General features: G+C 43.9%; 1 protein-coding gene across 4 annotated transcripts in view; it reads right to left on the reverse strand.

Moving 5' to 3' along the window:
• The window catches only part of CCDC85C (coiled-coil domain containing 85C), a 159,952-nt gene that overhangs the window by 58,298 nt on the left and 80,863 nt on the right, over positions 1 to 20,791 (reverse strand). For all 4 annotated transcript variants that reach the window (XR_006291936.1, XM_027827305.3, XM_007064955.4 and 1 more), the window contains exon 2: positions 8,788 to 8,864. Coding sequence is in view for 3 of the 4 variants with exons in the window: in XM_027827305.3 (XP_027683106.1) it covers positions 8,788 to 8,864 (77 nt within the window). In the remaining variant the exon portion in view is untranslated. The remainder of the gene's footprint in view (positions 1 to 8,787; positions 8,865 to 20,791) is intronic.

The following is a 20,791-nucleotide window of genomic DNA, read 5'->3' on the forward strand; positions in this document are numbered from 1 at the left end:
GTGAAGCCTGCAGTTTTTCTGGGTGCGGTTAAATATCAAAAGTCATGGGCTTTGGAGATAGCTGTTGCATTGTCAGATAGAGTGCAGCAAGGATCTCCTCCAGGCTGCGGAACCTATGGCAGAGCTGCAAGGTGGAGGACAGGTGGAGCGTCTGGGAATTGGGGCCAGGGCGAGGAATGCCGGTAATGCAGAAAAAGGAAAAACATCCAGAAGTCACAAATTTTGGGTAAAACATGTACATTTAAAATTGAAATTTGCCCTGACTCCTCAGTGATTTCTCCCCAAGTTTAACATGACACACCACTGAAGTAAACACATTAGCAGGATCCTACTTTAGAGTTCTCCGCTGTACTAAATGCACTTACATCAGCGATACCATTTACAAGTACAGAAAGAACACTTTCATGTAACTAACTTTCTTGTTTGCCGCTTCATTCTCTGAGCTTCTGTGGCAGCCCCCACTCCCCCAGTCAGGATCTGTGCTTGATCCAACTGCTTGGGGCAGCTGTTCTCTATTTGGGTGTTTCAGAGACAATAGTTTCCAAATAAAAGGAAAGATATGAACTGACAGTGTATTTAGATTCAGATGGTGCCTGCCTCATTTAGGACCTTTGTATACATAAAACACTGCACCAGTGCCTGCAACTGTGCCACTGTAGTGCTTCAGTGAAGACCCTACCTACACAGAGGGGAGGACTTCTCCTGTCAGTGTAGGTAATCCACCTCCCCAAGGGGCAGTAGCTAGGTTGACAGGAGAATTCTCCCATTGACCTAGCACTGTCTACATGGGGGGACTAGGTCAGTTTAACTGTGTTACTCAGGGGTGTGGATTTTTCACACCCTTGAGGGCTATAATTATACCAACCTAATTTCCTAATGTATACCACAGGCCTTAGGCACTTAGCCCCCTAGGCATCTAACTCTTAAGACTCCAGCTGGTAAGGATTAAAGCTCCCAAACAGGAACTGCTGCACTGCAGGGGAGGGGGTAAAATGAGGCCCTGTTGGGGGCCACCCCTCCCTTCAGCACCCCACTGACCCAGAACTGCCACAAACAGGAATCTTTGCACGTTCCCATCAGAACTATAGAATGTGCTCTGACTTTCTCTGCCCTGCGCTGACTGACTGTTTGCTTCACTATTTCCCGCTTCCTCTCACCCTCTCCCTTTATTTTCCATTTTGCTGATTCCTTCTTAAGTAAACCAAATTTCCCCTCCTCGCCCCCCAAAAATATTGTGGAACTAACCTGAAGCTGGCTGCCATCACACTGTTCGCTCTGCTTGTGTGTTATACCCCTTCCCCCATCTTGTGTCCATCCTCTCCATTTAGACTGTACGTTCTTCAGGGCAGGAACAGTCTACTCTGTATTTCTACAGTGCCTAGCACAATAGGGCCCAATTCTTGTTTGGACTAACTCTGCTGTAATAAATATGATTAACATTAAGCATCTAACTCCCATTGAAAGTCAATGGGAATTAGGTGCCTGTCTCACTTAGGCACTTTTGAAAATCCCAGTAGACATCTATCTGCATTTTTAGATGCCTTAATACCTATGTGAACTGGACCTCATTGCTTAACTAGGTTTCATTTTAATATCATTTGCAAAATTTAACTCAAGTTAAATTTAAGTCAGCAAAAGCAAAACTAATGTTATTATGAAATGCTACATGATGGAAAATATTAAACATTGGATTATGAGGTAAATACACAGCAGAAAAATGTTTATGTGAATGGCAAAATGGCTATGTTTCCATGGATCATATTGGACTATTCAGCCCAAGAACACTGTATACCTGCCACCTCTTTGTATTTGTCCCTGAGGATAAATTAATCTTGTTCCAACAACATGACATTGTTCATGGTGATATTTGGCATGATCTCATGTGATAACATTGAGTTATATCACAAAGCTAGGAGTAAATTGCCAACTCTAAGTAGGATAACAAAACCTTCACTGGAATAGGCCAGTGAAGACCTAGAATGGCTGGTGTCAGGAGCCCACATGATCAGTGGACACTAGGACTTGCAACGCTACATTAACTAAGAGCCGTGTCCAAAATATAGTAAAATTCTGCTCCAAGGCTACAGAAAGCTTTCGATGACGCAGCAGGAGATGTAACGAGTCTATTATATTGTTCAACACTCGCTGCTAGCTGCTGCTCCTGGCTTAGAGCATTACCAAGGGTAGCCCTGAAAAGGAGCTATCAATTCCTGTGGGTAGATATGATGTAGGAATTAAAGATCAACTGCAGGGACACAATGGCTCTACAATGAAGCAGCGGGTATAAAAGAATAAAACCAAAAAAACCCACCCAAACTAAAAAGTCCCACCATATCTGTACTTAGTTATCATGAATGAGAAGGAGAGAGAAAGGAGAAAGGAAAGCTTCTTCATTTCCCCCCATCCTCAATCGCGGTTCAGGGAATGGGAGCATTCGATCCTATTCAAAATGGGAAGAAAAGAGCTTCCAATGAATCTGTTCAAAATAGTCACCAGAAGCAGAGAAGTACATGTCTTAACACACCAGTATTGATGTTAATGTGTACAGTATGAACGGCAGACTCAGAAAGACCCTGGAATATCACTACTCCCACAGCACCGGCATTCTTTATTCTTATGTGTTTAAGGATGGCAGAGATGTCAGCCAGCAGACTAATGAGCTGCATTTAAATGTCTCACACTAATTTATTTTTCTGCCTGAAAAAGGCACAAAGGTACTGAGGTACACCTCCATACACCCTCACATCCCAGCCACTAAACAGGGTAAGTAACAAATCTTTGTCAAGAAGCACCAGTTAGCAAAGGAGTCCTGTGTCCCAGGCCACTGTAGTATAAACATTTTTACAAAGCTTGCAATATCATTTACAGCCCTGGCAATAGCAGATATCTCTGGATGAAGCAGTATTTTGGTTCTATGCTTAGCATTTGGAAATAACAAAGCTGTACTGGTTATAGAAGTCTTCCTGGCTTAATCTCTTAATGCACTGGCATTGTTTGTTACATAGGACCTCAGGTTTCATCACTCCTTCAGCGCCTTGGAGACAGAACTCCCTGCCATTGGGAAAGCATCTTTCCAAATACCACTTGCTACTGCACTGTCAACATACAAGGGAGAAGGCTGAGCTGAGTTAAAATGCGACTTAGGTGGTGAAAAGTGAAGTGAGTTTGGTGGTTTCAACAAAGTCTCAATTAGAGGGAACATATCAACAGTATAAAAATAGCACCCCATTTGTCATGGTGCTATCTGACTAGGTGCTTACCCAGAGCCCCTCATCACAGGATCTGAGCTTTGCTTTCCCAAAGCAAACAGAGCAAAAGAGAGTCAAACAAGCAGACTAGATTTCTTCAGAGGGTGCTGGAAAGTGCATGTCTATGTACTGAGAAAGAGTGGGGAGCTTCTCATCTTCCTCCATCTTATCTTCTTTTCCTTAGGTTTGTTTGTTGACATTGTGGGAAGATGAGGTTAAATCAGCAAGTTCCAGAAGAGAGCTTTGGAGCAATTGCAGTGAAAGCGCAGGCCATGTCTATACCTACCGCTCTGCAGCAGTGGAGTTGCACCATACCCTGAGCCGCTGTCAGCACTCAGTGCTGACAGAAGAAAGCTCTCCCATCAGCATAAAAAACTCACCTCTGTGAGCGGCATAATCTATGTGGGTGGAAGAAGCTCTGTGCATAAGAACGTTTATGTCAGTGTAACTTATTTTGCTCAGTGGGGCAGGGGGGTGGAATATTCATACCCCTGAGTGACATATGTTTTGCCGACATGGGCTGTAGTGTAGACGTAGCCTCAGTTCTGTGTTCCCGGTAATTTTACCCTTGAAGGTGGCAGTCTCATTGTTCACGGTACTACAGTAACGAGGGCCATATAAGTACCCAGGACCGCCAAATCGATGGTCTGTGAGCAAGAGGTATTCTTTTAAGTAGGTTGGCCCAGATGCCATGGAGAACCATAAAGTTGTTTTATAGTGAGCGAGTAGAGCACCGGGGTCATATGTTCTCAGTGACTAGTGTTGCTAACAAGGTGGGCTGGTGCATTTTGGATCTTGGAGCTTATTACTTATTAGTGCATTCATTCCCAGGCACAGCAACTTGCAGTAATCCGGCCTGGAAGTCATGGAGGTGAGGATAATTGAAGATAGGTCATCATCAAGTGACAGCAGAGGGTCCAGCCTTCTTGCCAGCCCCAGAAGCCAGGCAGCATTTTTGGCAGCTGTTGCTATTTGAGCATCCAGAAGCAGGAGATCCCCAAAGCAGCAAACTGATGTGGATAGTTGAGGGCAGACTCCCTCAGCAGCAGAAGGCATGATGGTGGTGACCAGAGCTTCAAAATATTTTTCTCTTCCCTCCAATTTATGCATGTTTAGCTTCAGCCCAATGCCTTTCACCCACTTGCTGATCTTGGCCAGTCACCAAGTGAGCGAGGGATAAGGGATTTGGTAGCAAATGAGACAATGTCCCCTCCACCATTGTCTGAGTGTGGCCTGAAAGCCAGGATTGATGGGATTTTCTGTATTAATTCCTGCTACAGAAGTGCTAGATATTACTGCGGGAGAGGGAAGTGTTTTAGGATTTTTTTTAAAGAAACTCTCCTTCTCAATTTCATTGGCTAAAAACAGAAAACTGTGAACATGCTGGGCTTTCCTGTAAGGTATATGAAATCCATTCCTTCAAACGTGAACATTTCTTCATCAGTTGCCTCATGGGAGGTCCATTTGCAAAAAAAAGGGCTTCAGATGTGAACAGTGTGCTAATGAAAAGAATGTCCCTAGACATCTTTGTAGTCCATGTACTTTTCACCTACTAATTAGTGATCACTTTTCTGACCTCGTAAAAGCACAGGCAACCAGATAAAGCGCTCAGTGCCCTATGGCCTGCAGAAGACAGAAATAAGTCAGGCCAAGGGCATATTGAACAGGGAGCCACTTACCCAATCCATGGCCAGTCTCCTAGCAACAGGCCACAGCATTCAACAGAGCCCATCTGTTTACCAATATTTCCAATTAAATCATCGCAGGGTTTAAACTGCCACCAGCTAATTTAGGGGTGGGAGAGAGTTAACATTAAATTAGCAATTGATTTATGTCTGAAGGCCACTTGGATGCTGTTGAGTGCCTTTTGGGGTTTTAACCCTTTGGTAGCTACCTGGAGCTAAAGGACTTTCTGGTGTAATTCAACAGGGCATTTTGCTTTAATGTCAGGGATGCCAGCTCAAGATCTCAACAAGCTGAAAGGATTACAAAGGCCACGAAGTTGGGTCAAACTGTAGCTTGTGTGACAGGGTCGGGCCAGATGGCTACAGGAGAGTGATATTTTTTTTTCTGTTTTCAAATTTGTTTTATAGAAGGCAGATATATTAGCCCCAGGTTAAGTAGGTCCCTTTTACCTGGGTAAGGTAACAGGGAAGGTTCCAGAACAATCAGGAACTTTCTGGAAACAATTAAGGCAAACCAGCTGATTAGAATACCTACAGCCAATCAAGAAGCTGCTAGAATCAATTAAGGCAGGCTAATCAGGGCACCTGGGTTTAAAAAGGAGCTCACTTCAGTTTGTGGCGCGTGCGAGGAGCTGGGAGCAAGAGGTGCAAGAAGCTGAGAGTGAGAAGGCACAGTACTGGAAGACTGGAAAGTACAAGCATTATCAGACAACAGGAAGAAGGTCCTGTGGTGAGAATAAAGAAGGTGTTGGGAGGAGGCCATGAGGAAGTAGCCCAGGGAGTTGTAGCTGTCGCACATCTTTTCCAGGAGGCACTCCAGACAGCTGCATTCTACAAGGCCCTGGGCTGGAACCCAGAGTAGAGGGCGGGCCCGGTTCCCCCAATACCTCCCAACTCCTGATCAGACACAGGAGGAGTTGACCTGGACTGTGGGTTCACGAAAACGGCCAAACTGAGGGTGGCCGTGAATCTCCGAGACGAGCAGATCCGCCAATAAGCTCAAGACCCACCAAGGCAGAGAAGGAACTTTGTCACACTTGATATTTAGATTTCGTAAAAAACAAGATTTTACAAAGAACCTCAGCACCAATAGAAATACTTCCATCTTCTGGATTTTTTTGGTTTTGTTTGTTAAGTCCAATGGGGAAAGGATGTGTTTTTTAAACAAATGAACATTTCAGCACCCCACTACAATCAGAACATGGAAAGAAAAGCAATATTGGACTGGTTTATTTTAATTATTCAAACTTAGTGAGATGGAAAGAGCAAGCAGAACAGCATACAGTATAAGAAGTAAAACTAGGTTTAAAAAAAAAGTATTTTCATTTCATTAAATCTAAAGTGATATTGACACAAGGGGCTGTTTTTAAATAAAAAGAAAAGGAGGACTTGTGGCACCTTAGAGACTAACCAATTTAAATTGGTTAGTCTCTAAGGTGCCACAAGTCCTCCTTTTCTTTTTGCGAATACAGACTAACACGGCTGTTACTCTGAAACCTGTTTTTAAATAATTGCCAACTCTCTAACCAGACAGAATTTTAACCTAACAGCTGAGAGAATTAGCAGTTGTACTCACTGCCATAGCGCCCCCTATTGTCAGACCGTCTCATTGCAGCAGTTTCAGCCCTAGCACCCCATGTAGGTAGTCTGCCTTTGAGCATGATTCAGTGCTCCAGCTGAGAAGCATCTAGTCCAGATCCCTTACAGGATAAGAGAAATTCAAAATAGCATACAAAGTGTCTCAACAAATCAGCCCTTCCTCTGGGCTCTGTCTTCATTCCTTCTCCCCAGCTCTGGTATTCAGCACTAACCCCGCAACCCAAGTCTTCCTGAGGTGACTGTTCTCCTTCAGACTCTGGCTCAGGGCCCTTCACAGGAGTCCCTCTGCTTCCTGAACTCTACCCCTTTTAAGAGGGCTGTCCATGAAGTTATCACCTGATGTCTCCTAGTCCCACCTTCTCTGTCTGGGAAGCAACTAATTAGCTACAGCACAGGTGTAATAGATGTGACTAACTGGCTCTTATCCCTTTCTAGCCCATAATGGGGTTTCAGCCCATCACCAAGAGATGGTCACAGAGTGACTATAAAACATTCCTTAAAGCAAGAAGTGAGGTTTAGAACAGAAGAACACGCCAGCACAGAAGAAAGTGAAAGGATATGAGGGCACAGGCCTGAATTCTCTGCTGGTTTAAATGGCCATACCAATGAAGCTGCACCAGTTTACACCAGCAGGGAATTTGGCCCTGGAGCCAGAGGAAATGCAAGGCAGGAGGAGTTTCCCCATGCAACCTCACATGTCAGAGCAGCTGAGAAGCAAGAAGGAACAGAACAGCTGGTGGCTAGAAGCCCCTAGCAGCAGAGAACAGGGAGCAAGCACAGTCTTAGCTTTAAATGCTTTTTCTGGAGCCCACTGTGTGCAGAACAGTCACCCACTTCTTGGCGCTTGTTTGTTTATAAGCACAACGATTGTAAACAAATGTTACAAATGAGCTTCATACAACAATGGCCAATGCTGCTCCTTTTTGCTGTGCTCTCCTGCAGATATTATCCTTGTCCTACTTACAAATGGGCAGTAAAGACAACAACCTATAACAAGGGTAGTGCATGCACTGGGGTCCTCTGTATAGACACATACATAACCCTGATGTAATGGGGGCCCTCGCCTCTAGAGCATCCCCTCACAGCCCAGTGTAGCACTGCCATTGCATCTCTGCCTCAGTTTCCCCAAAGGAGGCTTTTAATAACTCCACTGAAGCTTGTTTTTGAACAGTGCCCCTCCAGAGGTGTCTAGTTTATTCAGTCCCAAAAGGCAGAACATCACATGGGCAGACCTCCGCATCAGCACCTCCAGCTGGAGGGAGGAGGGGCTGAGTCAGCCTTAGTCCATCAACCCCCGTTATGCACAAGGTCCCTTACCAGCAAGACATTCATAAACTGAAACCCTCTTCTCAAGTCAGGGGCCTCTAGCTGGGGAGGGTCCCTCCTCTTGGATCAAGGTCCCCACCTGGAGGCTGAACCGCAAGGACCCTTTCTCAGAACAGCATATAATTCCTCTAATCTAGGACTTCTTCTGTTGCCTGGTGAAGCTCTTCATGGGAGCCAGGTTGTTCTGCGATTTAGCATTCTTAGTCCCTTTCTTCTGGAAACTCTCCCACCCAGGAGCATTCTCCCTGGCTTTCTTTTGCTGCTGCGCCTCCTTCACTAGTTTTCTCCCCCCAAAGTCTTCTCTCTAGGAGCTTTCTCTTCCGATACTCTGGAACCATTCCTCTCCCCAGGAGCTTCTGTTCTCCTTGCTCCCCATGCTAGCTGTAGCTTCACTTTTATCAGGCCCAGGTGTTTCCTTGCCTAATTAACTGCTTCCCAGTTACTCAGTAACTTAATTAGTCCCAGGTGAACCTGAGTTGCCTCATTCCCTCTAGTGGAGCCTGTCAGAGGTAGTGTGGGCCCCTGATCCCTTCAGAGGGCCAGCTACCCTATGACACCTCCTTTGTGTTCCTCCATACCATCTTGCTGCTGTTGCTGCAAGAGCCTTCTCCTCTGCAGCTCCTGCTATGGGGAGCAGCCTTCCTGTCACTCTCCACCTCATGAGTGCCTTGTCTTTGTCTGGACTTGTTTCCTTTACTTTCTCTCTAATGTGCTTTATTCTTTAATTTTATAAATGATTTTGAGGTACAATTAGTATGAAAGTCATTTTACAAAATAAGACCCGATCCTGCAACTGGATCAATGCAGGTGCACCCTCGCACTTCAAGAGGGCCTGATTGAAATCATGGGGGAACCAGGTTCTGCCTGCTTGGATCCAGTTGCAGGATCTAAAAGTCATATTGTATATTAACACCACCAAAAAAACCTACCTGAGAAAGGAGTTTGTTGTCATCCTCCAACAGTTTGACTTTTGTTTCAAGTTGCCTGATGTAGTTGGAAGATGAATCTTTAAAGAGAAGAAAAAGAAATAAGATTAATCTCCCTGTGACACGGTTCTTTAAAATCAGTAATATAGTTTCACCATTAGACTCATTTTTCCTCTCATTGGAAGATAAGCTTAGAAAAGAGCTAAAGAACCATGCTCAGGGGTCACAGCTGGAGAGTCTAATGCATTAACAAAGAGGAGGAGACAGATACAGCAAGACCTAAAACCTCAAGGACACACACGGATGAACATACACACCCAAAGAATTCTACCAGTGAGATCTGATAGGCTATTCTAAAAACACATGGAGTAGGCAGAAATAATGGGAGGGCACCAGAGTATAGTACAGTCTCACATAACATGGCAGTGTTCAATTTGGGGAGTTTAATAGACAGTTTAGCATTACAGTAAGACAGCACTGGGGTTAGGATGACCTGGTGCTGAAGAGCTCTGTGGGTGGGTTGCTGCTGTGCAGAACATCTGCTTTTTGTTTTGGAACACATTTTGAAGCAACACATATTGCAAACTGCACACAGGGCAAAAGAGAGGGCAAAATAGTTGCACCAGCTTTATCACAATTTAACTATTTGAAGGACATTCTTGCACACATTAAGCGGTCTGTAACATTTTAAATTAGTCTGCAGTGTGTGTGTGATCTGTTTGCAGTGAGTTTTGCAGCTTAAGCAAGTGACTAACCTGAGCAAACTCTGTTCTGTCAAAAGCATTTTGTAAAGTGGAGAAGATAGAGCACTGGACTGGGACACAGGAGATCTAGGTTCTATTCCCACCATGGCCATTGGCCTGCTGGGTGACCTTGGGCAAGTCACTTCACCTCCTTGAGTCTCAGTTTCCCCATCTGTGAAATGGGGATAATGATACCCACCTCCTTTGTAAAGTGCTTTGAGATCTACAGATGGAAAGCGCTATATGAGCTAGGTATTAGTATTTACTGTGAAATGGTGCAAAGCCACTATTCAACCATAACAGTTCACAGTGGGCATGAATGAGAGAGGAACTGAGCACCCTGCTGATTTTTGTTGGGCTTTGGAGATACTGAGCACTCAGGCTCAGACCCACTGTCGTCTAGCAAGATGCAGTTAGTAAGAGATTTTCATACATGATCTTCCAAGGCTCATTCCTATACTACCTCATCTCTCACTGATGTCATTGGATGTTGAAGTTGTCCAGCACCTACCAGAGAGACTCAGCACCTTGCAGAATTCTTCCCAGGTCATTCTCTATGCAGGTTTTGCAGATCTGCTAGCATGCAACTGCAGCTAATCTCTTAAGGTGTTTTGACTATTCATGGGAAAAACTGAAATATGCCTGAAAATGTCACCTGAGACATGTGCCACACTGCACACAAAGGAAGTGTAAAAACTACTCAGACAAGACATATTATATTCAAGTACTGTATCTACTTACAGTACAAACTCCCCCGGATGACATGTATTGCTTTTATTTTAAAACTGTTTTGTATGAAACAAGTAAATCCAAATATTCCTCATAACAAAAACAGAGGATAAGAAAAGGCAATTTCAAATCACATAGGTCCTCTGAACAGGTTAAATGGCGTTAGGATCCATACAATACCACCTTGAGATGCAGTGCTGTCAGAGTTCACAAACTAAACAGGCCAGGTATGAACTTGGCTGGGAATGAACAACTAAGAGCAGCTGTAGGAAGTGGTTTGCATAGTCAATACTTGGCACTTTCCTCTCTGACGCCTCAATTCAGCAAAGCAAACTGCTTAAGTAAGTTTTAAAGTTCCATCTGATGAAGTGGGTTCTAACCTACAAAAGCTTATGCCCAAATAAATTTGTTAGTCTCTAAGGTGCCACAAGGACTCCTCATTATTTTTGCCGATACAGACTAACACAGCTACCACTGTGAAAACTGAAGTCAGGGACACTTCGCACATGCTTAAGTACTTTGAGAATCAGGGGCCAGGGTCTGAGTTAGTAATGTACCTATGGCCCACCACAGTGTTATGGGCACTGCTTTGTTGTGACATTTTATGATTGTTTAAAAAAAAAAAATCTTACAAATTTTGCCCTGAGAATATCGGCAACCACCTGGCCAAATTCCTAGTTTGCTTCCCTAAATTCAATCTGCAGCCCTGATTGGAGAAGTTATTCTTCACTTTCTGCCATACATGGCTTCACAGAATTTCTGTGCACCGTTAAATAAAAATTTAGTGCCAGAGGTGAATCTATGTACGTACAATCCTGAATTTTTCCACAAGGTTTCAGGCATCCAAATTTGTGGAAAATGAGTGGTTTGGAAAAGCAGGATGCAATGCAAGACTCACTTTGCTGCTAAAGGATGCAGGTGCCTTGTGACTACCTGCAGATCAGATATCACTCGTCTGGACATATTTTGTACATCCTTTTGATAAATATGTAAGCTACTAGGATGAGAGGTAGTATATAATGCTACAGAGCAGTGGTTCTCAAACTTTTGTACTGGTGACCCCTTTCACATAGCAAGCACCATTTAACACCATTATAAATGCTAGAGGCAAAGTGGGGTTTGGGGTGGAGGCTGACAGCTCGCAACCCCCCAGATAATAACCTCATGACCCCTTGAGGGGTCCCGACCCCCAGTTTGAGAACCCCTGCTATAGAGGCTCGATATATGCACAGCTGGCTCAGATGCAGGTGCTCAGCTACAACCATACTATTTAGCAGGGTTTTTGCCTAGTTTCCCTGTGCAGGGTGGACTTTGTGGGAGGCAGCCCTCTCTAGACAGACTAGCTGAAGAACATAACATAAGAACAGCCATACTGGGTCAGACCAAAGATTCATCAACCCCTGTATCCTGTCTTCCGACAATGGCTAATGCCAGGTGTCTCAAAGGGAACGAACAGAGCAGGTAATAATCAAGTCATCTATTGAGACTAGGGACACCATTCCTGCCCATCCTGGCTAGTCCCACAATTATTTATTATTATTTGTATTATGCCTAGATGCCCCGGTCATGGTCCAGGACCCCTTTGTGTTAAGTGCTGTACAAAACACAGAGCAAAAAGACAGTCCCTGCCCCAAACAGCTTATAAGATATTTTTGATCAAAGAACTGAATACTCCATGTCCACTGTGGCCAGAGAAACTATGCTAGAAACCACCTAACACCACCCATGTTTAAAAAGAGTTGTGAATATATACACCTGCATGGAGAGGGTCCTCCATAAGTGAGTTTTATTAGTAGGCTTCCAATCAAATGGATTTGTTCCATGGCAGGGACAGTTTTTGAATACGGATACTCATAGAAAGAGAAAAAATTTAGAGCGAAATATTATTTCTTTTTTAAAATGATGCCTATCATATGCCAATGTGTGCTTTCCAGACACATGCTCAGCAGGGCTGTGCAACCCTGGGGAAGTCAATGGGAGCTGTGGGTGCTACCATCTTTGAAATTCAGTTCTAAGATTTACAAGGGCTCTAGTTCTCATCAGATGACACTCTGGAAAGTCAGTCTGTGTTCAAATACAATAAGTGAATCGATCTTTAATTCTGCCCTCTGTAAGGGAACGCCAAATGACGCCAAATGTAAAATTAAACATAAAAAAACAAACAAGAAAAAGAATCAGCTATTTTGTTGCCAGCAGTAAATATTGCATCTCTGGCACGGCATGAAAAACACTCATCAGTACTGTCAGCCTCTGCATTGCACTCTCAGAGATTAATCACCAACATCTTGTGGACATTCTTTATTCTAGGTGGGTGCCAGCTGAGCAGTTAACTTCATGATTTCAATTGTAAAAGACTCCATAACTCTCAGACCTGCAGGCAGTGTCACTCAAGCATTAAGCAGCAAAACCTATGCTGATTTCCCCCCCTCTTTTAGATCAAGAACCACATTCCCAGAATTTTTCTGCCTCTGACCTTCCCGTTATCAGTACATTTTCCACACATACCCCCACTACCCCAAAAGCTTCATTTGAAAAAGGCATTGCAGACCCATCTGCTGAGCAGGAATGTTAATGGATCACACCCCCTAGCCAGAATCATTGTTCAAAATTAAACAAATCCCCCCCCTTCCCATCTCCATATTAGCTATGTCTTCAGCTTTTAGGAATGCTTTAACCCTCAGTCCAAATACACACTCTTCTCATTTGTTATAGTGGCTCTATAGAATCGCAAGATCTTGGCTGTGCCATTAGGGAGGGTTTCCCAGCTAGAATGAGGCTCACTTCCTCTCTGGCTATTGCTAAATTAGCCCTAGCAGCTATCCCTGGAGTTCTTCAGAAGCAGTTGTGTGAGGAAATGTTTGCCTTAGGACCCAGATCAGGTATCCACCCATCCTACTGTCTTTCATTATTATAACAACGCCTCACTCTTGCACAGCTCTTTTCATCACTAGATTCAAAGCGCTTCACAATCTCTAATGCGTTCTCACAACACCCCACTGAGGTAGGGAAGTGCTATTACCCTCATATTATATATGTCACACTCTGTGCTATGTAGTCATTATGCTCAATATATTTTTTAAGAGCAATGTATAATAAACCTTTCCAGACAAGTGCAGTATAATACTAATTGGTTTGCTTGAGGGGCGGGGGGGGGGGTTTCCCATTCCTGGCTATTTAAAATGGGAACACAAATGGACAGGGTCCCTGCACTGTTTGGGGGCATGTAGTAGGGAGGAGGTGTGGAGTAGCAGCATTTGTCAGTGTGGTGAGGGCAGAAACAGGAGTATGTGATCAGAAGGGTAAGTGCAATAGGGCATAAGGGGGACATCTAACAGGATGGCAGGATTCTTCTGTCAGCAGACACTGGAACCCTGCATAAAAACACTGTGTAAATTCTGCTGTTGTGACAGGTGCTTCACGGGGAATATATGGAATGTAGAAGCAGCTTTGGAGAGAGAGAGAGAGAGAGCGCGCGCGCGAGCTAGGAAACAGGTTCTGGAGGGACACCCAAGAGACAGCCAGGCTTAGAGAGAAAGTTTAGGGTCAGGTCTATGTTGCATTGTTATTTTTTGAATTCCCAATAATCTCAAAGCCAGAACAGGGGTGAGTTTGGACACTAATTCAAAGTCTGTGCACTCTGTCGAGGAAGGGACAGGGACGCAGTCCATTCACAGGGAACAATCAGAAATAAAAACAATGCAAATGAAAACTGAGGAGGGAGGTGAAGATTATAACTAATCATGATTCATTTACTCAGTGCTAGCACCCAAACTAAATTGTTTGTAGAGCTGTAAAATAAGTCCAATTTCTTTACTGATCCTTTGAAATGCTAATTGACGTAGTTGGTATCATCATTTCTGCTAGCGGTACCTGAATTATTCTCCAAAGTCATAAAGGAGCATTACTGTTATTACCCACCCTCATGAATATTTACTGATCTTTAAAAATATATGTATTCCATCTGGACTAGGGTGTAATTCAACTTTGATATAATCTATCTGAATAACTTCTCTCCACACAGACAAACCACTTAATACTTATTACAGCTAAATCAAGGAGAGACAAATCATTCTTCCTTGTTTTAACTAAACGGCCTTAGAGGAGTGGGGAATTACCTAGTTGTTGAAGAAGGCTTTTAACACACAAATTAGAAACTGTTTTACAATAAATTTCTCTGTGTCTGGAACACAGAACAATGTCACACACAGAGATGTTTGCAGACGCTAGGGCATTTCATTTCCCCATTTGAGATTTCAGAGGAAGCTGGATGATGGGCAAATAAGATGAACCACTCATATATTTTGACAGTTGTAACAATCATGGTTTATTTCCCTGTACATCATTTCTCAAATCTGAGAGAATGTGGGGCACAAGCTTTCAATGGAACTACAAGTTTAATATTAAGCACCATTTGTATAAGAAATCTTTAGAACATTGTTTTACTTAAGTGAATTTAATCAAAATCCATACAATCCACTTTATAAAATCAGTCTGCTATGGAGACAGAGGAAAATATTAATGTAGCTGTCTACAAGAACAGAAAACAGTGGAACATCAATTGAGAGCTGAAATGGTACAAATACATTGAATTACACATGATTTAATTTAGCAAAACCATATCAACCACACAAACAGACAGAGTGATACTGCATAGGGGTAATAATTAGTTGGGATTTTTGTTATATTCTATGGGAGTTTGGACTAATTTCTCTGATATGATATACAGCTTCCAAAGGGAAGAGGTGAAAGACCCAACACTTGGCTCGGAGCAAACAAACCTAGTTGTGACTAAACTCTATGCAATGTATTACAGGAAACAATCTTGCACGAGCAGAGAGATGGTCTAGATGGGACGATGCAGGGTTTTTCCATTGTATTCTTTCTGTGTCTTGTATATTTCAAATAGTGGGCCACATGTGATCCCCACTGTTGTGCTGTATAGAAGTGGCAGATTAGGCTACAAATCTACTGCATGGTTTCAACAAACACCCCTCTCCATGTCTGCACTTGGAAGATGCTCCACAGATTTAGGGAGGTGAAGGGGGAGATTTACCCTCCATTGGGTTCTCTCGCTATGGGCCATTTTCACTCAGTGAAGCACAGGAGACTTAATCATGGCAAGATGCATCAACATTTCCTCCCTCAGTGTACTGCAATGTCTATTTTCTCCCCCACAAAAAGTAGCTTTCCCCCCGCAGCCAGCACTGCCCCGAAACTCAAATCATAGGAAAGAAGAACACAGAAAGGAGTACAAGTTCTGACACAGTTAACTGTCTGCTACCCTATTTTCCTTCCCTGTGCACAGATGCTGACATCTTCCTTTCCATTCCACTGCGCATTGACCTTTCCATTAAACTGGGTATCATGCAAAGACCCTCAACCTGTACTAAATAAAACAATTTGCCAGCACTAGAGCTGCTTGTCAGTAGTCTTGTTATCAGACTTCGACTCCTCAGCACAATATATCAGACTCTCACGGCTCCACGGGTTTTATTTATTGACACTGACGATGAGGATGACAAGCAGGCTGAAATATGGGCCCGCAATCTGTCTTGTAACAAGGTTGATTTATCAAGGCGGTGTGATTCTTTCACAGAGAAACCAGAAAACAGGTCAAACCAGCATCGTTTCTTATTTTACTATGAAAGTGGATCTCTGAGAGGAAATCAGGCAGACCTGTAACCTTCACTTTCCCTACTCAACCCCAAACCCTCCTGCTGCTTCTAGCAGACCCCAACTTCCCTTGCCTTATCCAGTGCTGGTGTGCGTAGATATGTCTTCACTGCAGAGTTAATTTGGGTGATCCGTACAAAGGTTAGCTTAGCCCAGGTGTTAGCAACCACCTACCCTACTCGAGTTGCTGCATCCTCATTGGTGTCACTGGGACTTCTGGAGGCATATCCCATGGTTCTTTGTGCTGCATGAAGCTAAGCCACTCTAATTCTTTCCCAGTGAACTGGCTGTCCTTTTGGGCACATGGTGGGAAGCTGTGGGAGGGCATTGGAGGACTATCACATTCAAGTGTTTTAGCCTGCGTCCTCACTGTATAGTGGGCGGCTTACCAACCTGAACAAAAGAGGCACCTGAGCTCTGGGCCAGCCAGCCTGGGTTGAAAGCAACACTAAACTCAGGTGAGGCAGCTTTTGTGTGTGGACAGGAGGGGGGTTGAGGCAACACTCCGGTAAGAACCCGAGTTAACCCTGCAGGGAAGTCAGACCTTGTGTGTTTCGGGGGAGGGGTGAAAAAGCTCTCTGACCTGCAACTTCTACCTCCACCATCAAGTCTTTGAGGGAGTCAAGCTGGCCCCCTGCGCCAATCCAGAATCTGGTCCCCAACAGGAGCGTAGGCCCGTAGAGTGAGGCCTGGCAATTTTGAGGCACGCTGAGATTCATGTTAAGCTCAGTTATTGAATATGTTTAAAATGTAATTTAAAAAAGATCAGACAACCATTTTGTCTTGAATCTCAGGAAAATCACATGTCAAACAAGCTGCCAATTGTACATGGAAACAAGCTCATGCTGCTGCAAAAGATTGCTTAAGCAGGACAGTGCATGTGCTACTGGAACTACTTAATTAATGTTTCCAAGTGAGTCTCTAAATACTGGTTCTGAAGTTTTACAAGACTGCAAATTCCTGCCTTGGTTCCAGTTCATTAGACCTGTCTAAAAGCTTAGCAGCCTCAAATCAGTCTGTACGAGTCTGATAAGGCCTCCCTTGTGCTTTTACCCTCACTGCTGTAGCTTCCAGAAATGACATCTTCTTCAAGCATAGCAAAATATCTTCCCCACTATGACTGTCAACAGGAGCTCAAGAGCTTCTGATACCTTATCAGGCTTTCATTAGGAAGAAACTGATAGAAGAAAAAATATCATGTAGCAAAGAGAATGCTGGCTCATCCCTTTAAAAAGTAGCTTCTGAATTTTCTTTCTTGGTAGGGTGATCTTTCTATTACATTCCTAAACTTCTCTGTTCCTAGGGCAACCTTTGTTACTATTCCGCAAAGGATACAGCAAAGCAAATCACTTGTGGCAAAGTGTGTATAACTCGGTTACTCCACAAGTCCTATTTAAAGGGCAAAGTAAATAAAGAGAACCGAAGGAGGAGGAAAAAGAGCAGAGTTATTGATAAAATCTTACTAAATGTTGATGCTGATGTATAGCCAGAGTGCACCATTATTTATCCAGTTATTTTCCAAATTGCAGTACTGTACCTAGCATAATGCAATCTATTTTCCTAGCACTAGGATTGTGCTCAGGGCAGCACGCTTGGTCCAGAGGAGTGACACTGTCACTGTCCCACCCTACTATTTATGCTAAAAGCATCAGCAAAGTATCATCCTGATACTTTGAAGAGAGGATTGACAGCATCTTTTTTTATAGTGCTCTTACTACCTAAGGTAGTCAGCAAACGACAGACTGTTCCACTAATGTTCCTCAAGGTGGACAGGTAGGTATAGCAAAGCTTGTTATGAAGCAGTTACCAAGGGATGAATCCAGTATGAGTTACTTAAAGGTTTTCCAATATATGAAATTAGCCCCTGGTCTGTTGCCTGGAAAGTCAGATAATGCACATAATTCCTCCTGTATCTGCCCCCACCATCTCTACCACAGATTACGCTCGATCATTAAGGGAAAGTTAGGAGACGCTGCAATTTAGGAGGGATTCATCCAACTAGGCATGACATGAAGTCTACAACCACAAAGCAATCTCTGGGGATAAAACCATTACGACAGATCCTTAATGTTATTTAACAGTAGTTTTTGACATCGCTTACCTAGACATTGACACAGATTTGTTCCATGATATTATTTTTCTTTGTCAAGATGCACTTGGTATCCATATCTCTGAACATGAGCAGGGAAGAGTATTTTGCTTCCCACATCCTTAGCTACCCATAGGAGAAATGCCCTGGTGTGCCTGAAACTGCTTAGAATGGTCTTCCAATGCCTGCTCTTGTCCACAAGGGAGATTAGCACAGACATGAACTATTAAGCACCAGAAAAACAGACCCTCCCTTGTTCTTCCAGGTTTCCAGAGGGTGTGATGGGGAAGGAACATGATTATTTTCCTTCCTGTTACATTTTTCATACCCACACAGATCTAACGCTTCAAAGCGACTTTGAAGGCACTCATCATAAGCAAAGGCCTCATGTTCAGCCTTGTGGACTATGCTTTAAATCCTGACTTCTGGTGATGTCCTGAGATGAAATGGGGATAATTTTTCAAGAGGTCCAGCCTTGGGCATCTTTAACAAGTGAACTTTCAAAGAGAAGTCTATATAATATGTAACTCAAGGGACGGATTAAAATAAAAGTACAGCAGTAATATTAATTCCCGTACATATGGGACCAGAGCCTAGGGTTGCCAACTTTCTAATTGCTGAAAACCAAACAGCCTTGCCCCGCCCCCGCTCACTCCTCTCCCTCCGTCGCTCACTCTCCACCACCCCCATTGCTCACTCTCTTGGGACTCACCTGCAGAGCCAGGTTGGGAGGAGCTGACGAGGAAGCTGCCCAATCGGGGCACAGCGGGACATGGCAAGGGTCGGCCCCCAGAGCAAGGAGGCAGAGTGGGGAGGGGTCAGTCCTCGTAGCGAGGGGCCAGTGCAATTGGAGGGGATCCCCCCACCCCGCAAATCCCCGGGCAGCAGCACCTACCTCTTAAATCCCAGTCCAGAAGCCACCCATTGCTCTCTGGCAGGTGTCAGCAGCTGAGCAGAGAGCAGCTCCTTCATTGGGCTCCAGCCGCAGCTGCTGCCCTTCCCACCCCCAAGTGGCAGAAGCCAGTTACTGAAGCCAACCGGACTTTTAGCATCCAGTCTGACCAGACGCTGCCAATTTCCCTTTCTGAATGGACATTCCAGTCAAAAACCGGACACCTGGCAACCTTAGAGCCCAAGTTTGTGTAAATGGATATCCACTTCAATGGAACAATACTGATTTACACCAACTGCGGAGCTGTTCTACCACTTGTACTGAAAAGTGAACTTTAATAGGCAGCGGGTCAACACAGGATAAAAATCACACATCAGAATGCCATAATGTTTGCCATATCTACACAATAATGTTGCAGAACCCCAGAAATATTTTTTATTATTATTACTATTTTACACATATTGTCATGTCAACTAGATTTGCAGAAGACCAGATTGGCCTGTCAGTACCAAGGCTATCTTAGAAATATCTAACAGTTTGCAATGTCCAGGCCAAGTTCATGCAGGTTTTTTCTTCCAGCAGAGCTAAGAATCAGCACTTTTCCTGCGTGTTAAATTGTTGATTGCTGTTTAATATGCATAAGAAAAATAAGATGATGCAACAGCTGGGAGAATGAAAGAGGAATTTAAAACTTTGCAATAGCTCCATAGGCAGTGGGTCAGGCTAGTCCCTTGGCCTATATACCTGCTGCCCATGAATAGCTGGAATTCCATGTTGTTATAAACCTACAAGAAAAAGACAAACGTGAAAATGAGTAAAGATGGCAAATTGGAGGTTTTGATCCTGCAGGGCTCTGCCCCTGAGCCAGACCTTGCATTCAGCAGTACAGGCACCTCCCAGGTCTCCAGATTTACCACAGAGTGAAGAAATAGTTCATTGATCAACACAGAAGCAATGAATTAGGTGACCAACATAATCGTCCTTATCCTATACCTCCATGCTATCGTACAGATGGAGGAGCGCTCACCAAGTGTCATACAGCCTGAGAGGTACCTTCTCCGGGTATCTGATTTTAGATACGCAGAATTAAATCCCCTGCTTTCGATAGCTTTATGTATCATGCTACTTTTCATTGGCATGTTTAACACTTATTACACAACAAAGAGCCTGAGACCCTTCATTTCACACTATGATACAAAGGGCCAGATGTTCCAGATGTTCTACTGACTTTGGTTTCATCAACAGGGAAGGACACAGGTGAACAGAAAGTTCCATCAGCAGCTTGCATTCAAGGAGCAGCGCAGTAAGTTGCTCAGAGACTAATGGGATTCGGCAGCTTTAATGATTAGGAAAAGGTTAAAATGACCTGCTGGGCACCCTCAGCTATTTAAGCCTCTTTTCCTTCCTCATGCTGCTTTAATCTTGGTAACACGGTCACGTGACCCAGCAGAAAACTGAAGCCGATTAGTGGCTTTCCACTGGCTACAAACGGTCAAAACATTGGATACGGTGTGAATACTTCAGGAAGAGGATAGTGCCAGGCTTTGTGCCCTCTTGTTGAGCACATCTGGCTGTACATTGCAGCCACTTTTCTAGAAATCGCCACGAATGGATTCCCAGAGGGAAAATCCTACAAAAGGACAGACTTTCTCCTCATTTTTACCCAAGTAAATCCAGTCACCATTTCCCCACATTCTCCCCATCAAAATCCCTCTAACCACAGTTCTGTTCTTTAACAACCCAAACTATCAGCATCTTTTGTCATGGTCTCCATCATTCCAGACAAGGACAGGATAGGATTCCCTTTGTATGGAGTCTACCTGCTGTAGACAACAGATCCAATTACTAGATAAATGACACACTCCTCTAGGAATCCAAGAC

Source organism: Chelonia mydas, chromosome 6, assembly GCF_015237465.2.
Source record: "Chelonia mydas isolate rCheMyd1 chromosome 6, rCheMyd1.pri.v2, whole genome shotgun sequence".
NCBI classification, from domain to species: Eukaryota; Metazoa; Chordata; order Testudines; family Cheloniidae; genus Chelonia; species Chelonia mydas.